Here is a 9,341-nt window from a genome sequence, read left to right as displayed (position 1 = left end):
AGGAGGACTTTGTGAAAGATGCAAAACCTAGAAGCAAAATTGTGCTTGAAGAAAAGTTGGGTAAGGAAGCTTCTACCTCATCTATAAGAACTGTTCTTACCCCAACTGAAACACAACCTAACTCATCAGAATCTCGTCAAGTAGTACTTAGACGTAGTGGGAGGGCTACTCAAAAGCCTGACAGGTACATGTCTTATGGAGACTCTCTTGTAGCCGTCTCTAACATGGATGACCCTGTTTCCTATAGCCATGCGATGGCTTGTTCTGAATCAAACCTTTGGCTTGACGCCATGAAAGTTGAAATGCACTCGATGTATGTCAACGATGTCTGGAAACTTGTAGATCTTCCTGAAGGGATTAAACCCGTAGGGTGTAAGTGGATATACAAGAAGAAAAGGGGTCCTGATGGGAACGTCGAGACGTTCAAAGCACGACTTGTGGCGAAGGGTTATACCCAACAAGAAGGGATTGACTATGAAGAAACCTTCTCGCCAGTCGCGATGCTTAAATCCATCCGCATACTCTTATCCATAGCTGCAGCTCTCGAGATCTGGCAAATGGATGTCAAGACAGCCTTTCTGAATGGCAATCTTGACGAGCGCATTTACATGGCTCAACCAGACGGTTTTGTGGAAGAAGGTCAAGAGACCAAGGTTTGTGAGTTGCTTAAGTCCATTTATGGATTAAAGCAAGCATCTAGGTCATGGAATATTAGATTCGATGAAACTGTAAAGAGCTTTGGCTTTGAACAGTCAATAGATGAGCCTTGTGTTTACAAGTTAATACACGAAGGCAAAGTTGTGTTTCTGGTACTATATGTCGATGATATACTACTCATTGGTAATGACGTGGGTAAGTTATCTGAGGTTAAGGTCTGGCTGGCAAAGCAATTCGATATGAAGGATCTAGGAGAAGCCGCGTACATTCTGGGGATCCAAATCTTTCGAGATAGGAAAAACCGGACCCTATTGCTCTCTCAAGCATCTTATATTGATAAGGTAATGGATCGCTTCTCGATGCAAGACTCCAAGAAGGGCCAAACACCCTTTAGGCATGGAGTTTCACTCTCTAAGGACCAGTCTCCCAAGACTGCACAAGAGATTGAAGACATGAGGAAAATTCCTTACGCCTCTGCCGTAGGAAGCCTCATGTATGCTATGCTTTGCACTAGACCTGACATTTGTTTCCCCGTTGGCGTAGTTAGCCGTTTCCAATCGAACCCTGGACCCGAGCACTAGATTGCTGTTAAGCATGTTCTTAAGTATCTTCGAAGAACTAGGAACTTGATGCTTACATACTCAGGTACTGACCTGACTATGACGGGATATACCGACTCCGATTTTCAAGCGGATAAGGATTCCAGGAAATCCACTTCGGGAGCTGTGTTCATCCTTAATGGTGGAGCTATTGTGTGGAGCAGTATTAAGCAATCTTGCATTGCTGACTCCACAATGGAAGCAGAATATGTGGCTGCTTGTGAAGCATCCAAAGAGGCTGTATGGCTTAGAAAATTCCTTAAGTATTTGGAAGTTGTTCCAAACATCGACGAGCCCATGACCCTTTATTGTGATAATAGTGGGGCTGTCGCTAACTCAAAGGAACCTCGAAGCCATAAGCGCTCTAAACATATTAAGAGGAAATACCATTTGATTCGAGAGATCGCGCAACGCGGAAACGTGGAGGTGAAGTAGATCTCTGGCAGATCTATTCACCAAGGCCCTAGCGAACATGGTCTTCGACCAACTTCGAGAGGGATTAGGCATGTAGGACTACTCACATCTTCTTTGAGTCAAGTGGGAGTTTGTTGTCAATGGTGCCTACAAGAAGAGTTGTAGTGTGTATTTATGTACATTTTATGTCATATAGTCTTACGAAGACTCTTGCTTGTAATTGCTTATTTATTTATAAAAAGTTGAGACGTTCATTCAATCTTCCGTGTCTGAAGCTTTATGATAAAACCATAGTCTTTTAGTCCATAAACAAACGAAACAACTTACGAAGAGACAAATGTAGATTTGCATGAACAAACTCTTCGTAGTTTGCTTAAAACGATATATTCGCAATCTTAGGGTCAAAGGACTATTTACCTTAGTACGATTGTTAGAAGAATCTATGATGTCTGGTTATGAGGCATTGAGAGTTGGAGACTCTATAGTTCTTCTAGGTATCTTCCGAAGGTACCGAATTGACCAGTGCACTTCTAGAGACAAGATAAGAACAAACCATTTAACCTCTTATGTCTCGAAGTCACTATGTATGAATTGCATCATGCTTACCTTAATCCTGAAATGAGACATGCCATTTCACACCTTAGTATTCTCATTTGAGAAAGTCAGAGTTCGGACTCACTATGTGATTCCGAACAGGGCCTATTGGTGAAGTACTAAGTTGTGAGTATGTCATGAGTAACTTTGTGAAGTTCTCATAGATATGGAATTCATGTACAAGATTGCTGAAATGCAATGCATGTCACCTCATGCTTTGTTCCTTGGAGTGTGAATAAATGAACTGGCCAGTGTCCAAATTGAGTCCTGACTCTTTTGGATGAAACAATGTGACTTGTTAGCTCCTCGTCATATACATTGTTTCTAACTTATTCACAAGCGACAAAGGAGTTGAGGAAATAACAGCTAGAAGGGTAAAATGGTAATTTAGTAAATCCCGACTAGCTGATGACATTCATGAAGGGTAGCATAGATAATATTCAGTGGATCCGCTCATTATTATTAGGTGAATTCTCGAGTAGAAAATAAATTCATTTGAACCGAGAGATTTTCAGTGTCAGCTCTTTAGTGGAGTCAGTTGGCATTAAGCTAAACTTGGAAAAGGTTTGTGAACTTTTGAGTCCAAGTGTTTAGCTCAAGCTTTGTTCATTTGGGTCCATGAGGTCACTGTCAGGAATCACATCGATAGGAATAGTTAAACTGGAAGCTAAGTCAAAACAAGAACGAAAATAGTTAAAAGGGTATTTTTGTCTTTTGAGACAAAGGATGAAATGAATGTCAATAAATTTGTTGACAAGTTCCTTTGATGACTTAATGTCACTCGGCCATGACTTGATCATTGGGCCTTGTGGATTAATTTCATTTAATAAGAATTTTATTGAAAATTCTTAATGGGCCTTTCTCATGTTGTCATGAACAAATGAAGAAGCTTCTAGAAGCTCCTTCTAGATGAGAAATGGGCGCCTACTACCCAAGGGAAAGAGAGAATACTTTTGTGCATAAATGTATGAAGATACTTGCCAAAAGAAAAAGAGGAAACAAATTTCCTCTAAGAGGAAAGGATATGGGCGGCAAGGACAAGCAAAGAAGAGGAAACAAATTAGGAAACAAATCCCTTAAGGGAATGAATGTGTTGGGCGCATATGGAGAGAATGGGCAATAAGAGATTGCTCATGAATGCTTGGAAAAAGAGGAAACTCCTATTTTCTAAGGCTAACTCCTCTCCTATAAACAGGGCCCTCATTCTCATTGTTTTCTCATTCCACATAAGTTAGATATTGAGAGCTTCTCTCTCTAGAACTTGTGGTTGCCGCCCCTCTTCTCTCTCTCTCTCTAGTTTATTTTCAATTTTTCTTGTTTTGGCACCTAGGTCCTCACTCGACCTAGTGTTTAGCTCTGCGACTTCAAGACTCGTTCTTAAGTCGTAGTGTTTAAAAGTGCCCACTCACTAATTCTTTTATTTCGAGTGATTTAGTGATAGAAACTTTCGTGGTTGCTCGAGGTGCCGAGGAAAGAAAGAGAGACGTGCTGCGAGGAGAGACGAGCGTTGCAAACTTTCCAAAAGCTTCTTCAAAGTTCAAGCTTCAAGAAAGGTTAGTAAACTTCTAGCTCATATTAGTTTTTAATTACATGTACTTGCTCTTTGTCTAGGTTAGTAAAAACTGTTTTTACTTGTAAAGAAATTTTTTAAAATTCCGCCGCTTCCCGAAGCGTTTAATCTTTTTCTTAAACCCTAGATCAATTCCAACACAATAGCCGGTGGTAGATCTCCTGTCTGTAGAACTTTCGCCCCAATCAGCATCCGTGAAGATCTCCACTCTTCGGCTCCCATTCTTTGAAAACATAATTCCTTTACCCGGGCTTCCTTTAAAGTAATGAAGAATCCGATAAACAGCCTTGGAGTGTTTTTCTGATGGACAATGCATAAACTGACTAACCACGCTCACTGCAAATGCAATATCTGGCCTTGTATGTGCCAAATAAATTAGCTTCCCCACCAGCTTCTGATACTGGTTCTTGTCCAGAGCCTCAGCACCATCTTCTTTTTCGAGTTTCTGATTTGGATCGATAGGAGTTGCCACTGGTTTACATCCGAGTAATTCAGTCTCTTTCAAGATATCAAGAACATATTTTCTTTGTGAGATAACTATTCCTTTTGAGGATCTAGCCACCTCCATTCTAAGAAAATATTTGAGCTTCCCTAGATCTTTGACTTCAAACTGGTTGGATAAGAAGTTCTTCAGTGACTCCAACTCTACTATGTCATCTCCTGTCATCACAATGTCATCTACATACACAATTAAAATAGCAATTTTACCATGATTGTGTTTGTAGAACATCATATGATCTGAATGAGCTTGAGTGTAACCATGTTGTTTCACAGTTCTCGTGAATCTTTCGAACCATGCCCTCGGAGATTGTTTCAATCCATATATGGATTTCTTTAGCTTACATACTCTGCCATCCTTCTTTAGCTCATCAAAGCCTGGTGGAGCTTCCATATACACCTCTTCCTCTAGCTCGCCGTTTAAGAACTCGTTCTTCACATCAAATTGTCTGAGAGGCCAATCCAGATTAGCGGCTAACGAGAGAAGAACACGTACGGTGTTTAGTTTGGCCACAGGAGCGAAGGTTTCCTCGTAGTCAAGGCCGTATGTCTGAGTGAAGCATCGTGCTATGAGTCGAGCCTTGTATCTCTCAACCGAGCCATCAGCATGGTATTTTATGGTAATCACCCACTTGCTGCCTACACATTTTTTCCCTTCGGGTAAAGAGGTAAGATCCCACGTGTCATTCTTCTTCAGGGAGTTCAACTCCTCGAAGACCGCCTCTCTCCATCTCGGAACCTCTAGAGCTTCATGTATCGACTTAGGTAGTTCATCATCCATAATCCTGGTGGAAAAGGCTTTGGAATCTGGTGAGAGCTTATGATAAGATACGAAATTGGATATTGGATGTTTTGTGGTACATGATCTGACAGCTGCGTACGGCTATGGGTTCAAAGAATTCTGTAGAAGGTTCTAAATTTGGAAGAGAAGTAGAAGAAAGAGAAGTCGTACCTTGGACCTCGGTCGAGTCCGATGATTGGCCCACCTCGGGAGCTGGTGGAATATTTCTTGGTTGAGTCCTCCTTTCAGAATAAACATGAAGTTCAGTAGGTGGTTCCAAGTTGTTTTCTACCTGGGTCTCACGAGGTTGAGAATTTATAGGTTCTAGGAGTAGTTACAGAAATAATTGGTTCCACTGAACTATTTTGAACCGATTTTGGCAAAGATATTTGTTCCCAAAAACTCATTTCAGAATCATTCTCCCCCGGAATTGAGTTTTTCTCAAAAAAAGGTTGTTTTAAAAAAAAAAGTGACATCCATACTCACGTAATATTTTCCAGATTTAGGATCAAAACATTTATACACTTTTTGTGTTGGTGAAAAACCAAGAAATATGCATTTATGTGCCCGGTGATCAAGTTTTCCTCTATTATGGCCGTGTATATGAACAAAAGCAATGCAACCAAATTTTTTTTGTGTTAAATCAGTGAACGATCTATTTTCAAGAAACATATTCTTTAGTGCTTGCAAAGGAGTGATGTAATTAAGAACCTTGTAGGCATTCGATTAATCAGATAAGCCGCAGTTAAGAGTGCTTTATTCCAAAAACGATTAGGAACATTCATAGCAAATAATAATGCCCTAGAAACCTCTAATAAATGCCTATTTTTCCTCTCAGCCACTCCATTTTGTTGGGGAGTATCAACGCAAGAACTGTGATGAATAATTCCTTTTTCTTTCAAAAAATCACCTAAGATTGCATTAAAATATTCTCGGCCATTATCGGTTCTAAGAACTTGAATATTAGTATGAAACTGAATATTAATCAAAGAGTGAAATTTTTTGAAAACATTTGCGGCCTCGGATTTTTCCTTTAGAATATAAATCCATGTGACTCTAGTGTGATCATCAATGAATGTGATGAACCATCTAGAACCTGAGCCAGTTTTTACTCTTGAAGGGCCCCAAATATCACTATGCACGAGTGAAAAAGATTTTGATGGCATATACTTCAAAGAAGGATAAACAAATCTATGATGTTTTGCCAATTCACAAACTTCACAACAAAAAGATGAAATGTCTTTATTTTTAAAAAGATTTGGAAATAAATATTTCAAGTAATTAAAACTGGGATGGCCTAACTTCCTTAGTTTCTGAACTTGTTCATCTGAAGGATTTTCCGTGACCAAGTGATAGAGTCCATCAGCTTCCTTAGCATTGCCAATCATCTTCCCCGAACAAGGGTCCTGAAATTCAAATCCATCAAATGTTATTGTAGCAATACATTTGCAATCATGAATAATACGACTAACAGAGATGAGATTGTAAGAAAGCTTTGGAACATGTAGGACATTTAGTAATGTGAGAGATGGATAAATAATAATAGAGCCTTTTCTAGCAATAGAGGTTAGAGAACCATCGGCAATTTTAACTTTCAAATTTCCAGATAAAGGATAATATGAAGAGAATATGGAGGAACTACCACTCATATGATCTGTTGCCCCTGAATCTATGATCCAAGGGTTTAATTTTGAGCCGGCTGTGAAAGCTGTAGGGTATGTACCTTTTTGAGCTAAAGAAGAAGAGGCAATGTAAGGTGATGAGTTAGGAGTGTTGGATATGGAATGAGAACTCATTAGGTGATACAATTGCTCTAACTGTTCTTTGCAGAAGGCAGACGTCTCTTAGGCTGATTTCGGCTCTTTGGAAGTGTCTTCGGATGAGGCATGAAAACCCTTTGAATCACGAGGATTCCGGTTAGATGAAGGGTTCTCGGTTGGCTTTCCATGCAGCTTCCAACATTTGGCCTTAACATGCCCCGGCTTGTTGCAATGGTCGCAGATTGGCCGGTCTTTATCGCTGCGACGGTCGTTGCGGCGTGGTGGCTGACTAGAGAACAGGGCAGAAGGCTCGGTGGGAGCTGGTGATTGTCCTCCGAGCATGACGGTCCGCCGGCTCTCCTCTCTTCTGATCTCGGCAAAGACTTATCTAGTACTCGGCAGTGGATCACAACCAAGAATGCGTCCTTTCACTTCATCCAATTCCATATTAAGGCCGACGAGGAATTCGAAGACGCGTTCTTTTTCCACCATTTTTTGAAACAAAGCCATGTCCTTCGCACAGCTCCACTCATAATCGCTGAACATATCTACCTCTTTCCACAAGGTTTTTAAGTCAGTATAATATTGAGTGACAGTTTTCTCACCTTGTTTTAGCCTCCATAGCCGAGTTTTTAGCTCAAACCACTGTCCTGCGTTCCCGAGATTAGAATAAGTCTCGTTCACAGCAGTCCAAATGTCATGAGCAGTAGGTAGGAAGAGATAGGTTCTTCCTACATTCGAGTCCATAGAATTTATGAGCCAAGACATGATCATCAAATTCTCTGCCTCCCATCTTTCAGAACCTTCATCTTTCTCAGTGGGTCTCGCATTGGTACCTGTAAGATAGCCGAATTTTCCACGGCCTCGAATGAACAGTTTCACCGATTGGGACCACTGTAGGAAATTGTTTCCATTCAGCTTGTGAGAAGTGATGGAAAGGTTTTGGAAAGATTCAGTGTTTAGGGGAATTGAGGGTGAGCGAATACAGCTCGTAGAATCGATACCAGAGGTATCATCAGAGGGTTTATCCATTTAGGCTCTGATACCATAAAGGCAGAAAAGAATGACAGAATGGAATGAATTTTATTCAGCCATTTAGGCGTGTTTAAATAGAAAATTACAGAGTAAATGCTTTACATAAAAATAGCAACTAATTGATCCTATCTTATCAAAACAGATTACAACTATTCAAAAACGATTACAGCTAATTACTTCTAATTCTAATTAATTACAAATAGAATAAAATATACTAAATAACAATCCTAATAATTACTATTAATATTCTCGACATAAACTTATTATTTATTGTTGGACAAGTAAATAAGTGTTTAATGGGCTTAAATCTATTGGGCCTTGAAAAAGCGAAAAATCGCCTACCCCCTACGGTGTTGGACGTTTTTTGCACTGATGTGGTAACCAGTATTTTTTTTTTCTGTTCCTAAAATATAGGAGAATAAATAGGAGATATATTTTCCTATATTCTCTCCTAATATTTAGGCTAAATATTAGGAAGATATTTAGTAAAAAAATCTTGGAAAATATATTTTCCTAGATTTTCTCAATAGCAAAATATTTTATATTATTGTATAAAATAAAATCCTAGATACTGATCCAACGAATGAGAGAAAAAATAGGATTCACCTGTTGAGATCCAATGGCTGAGATTTAATCCACTGGTGTGAACACAATAAAAGGGAATATAATATTATGGAATATTCTATAAAGATACCTTTTAACTGCTATAAATAGAGGGCTGATGTGAATCAAAATTTAACCTAATTGCCAAGGAATTTCGTGGCCTCTCTCCCTTGAGTGTGCCGACCTAATTCCTCTACTCCTTCCCCTCGGAATTCCTTCAATTCCATTCTTAGAAATAAGAGAGGAAAATCGGAAACACCCTGTTTCCAGATCTAGTGAGATATAACGAAGCCCACTCTTTTGTCGTATCTTCCTCGAAGATTACGTTTCAGAAGACTTTGGTGTCATCACATCGAGTCCTTGAAGGAGGAGTTCCAGATTTGATCGTGTGGAGGCTTGTACGTTCAAGACGAAGACGGATTGTGAAAGCTTTCAGTTCGTGAGCCAAAAACTGTAAGTTTTCTTAAACTCGTCTTTTGTCTGATATGGTTGCTTGATGAAGTTTTTTATGATTAATTAATTAAGTAATCTAGATCTTGTTTAATAACCATGTTAATAATTAGCTCTTGTTAGCGTAATTATTCTTTTCCGCATTTAATTGGTTATTTAAGGTGCATTAATCACCAGTAAAAACTTCAAGGTCGTCATTATCGTCATCTTTTCTTCTCATTGATACTCCAAACTTTTTCTATGAAAAACTAGAAATTTATGTAATTTTTTTTTCTGGAAATAACTAGAAATTTTTGGAAATTTTTTGGAAATAAATTAAAATTTAATGAAGATTAGTCTGAGTTTTTTGGTTTACAGAGAAAAGCTAAAAAAATGAAATT

General features: G+C 39.1%; 1 protein-coding gene across 1 annotated transcript; it reads right to left on the bottom strand.

Annotated features, from left to right (window-relative positions):
- Positions 1-7,257: 7,257 nt before the first annotated feature.
- Positions 7,258-7,905, bottom strand: LOC149407998 (uncharacterized). The gene has a single exon (XM_089623061.1). The coding sequence runs from the start codon at positions 7,903-7,905 to the stop codon at positions 7,258-7,260; it is 648 nt and encodes a 215-aa protein (XP_089479187.1).
- Positions 7,906-9,341: the final 1,436 nt, after the last annotated feature.

The sequence above is a fragment of the Urtica dioica genome, chromosome 1 (assembly GCF_054948205.1).
Source record: "Urtica dioica subsp. dioica isolate 48M chromosome 1, U.dioica_male_clone48M_v1_H2, whole genome shotgun sequence".
In the NCBI taxonomy this organism is placed as follows: Eukaryota; Viridiplantae; Streptophyta; class Magnoliopsida; order Rosales; family Urticaceae; genus Urtica; species Urtica dioica.
This window is presented reverse-complemented; position numbering and strand designations above follow the sequence as displayed.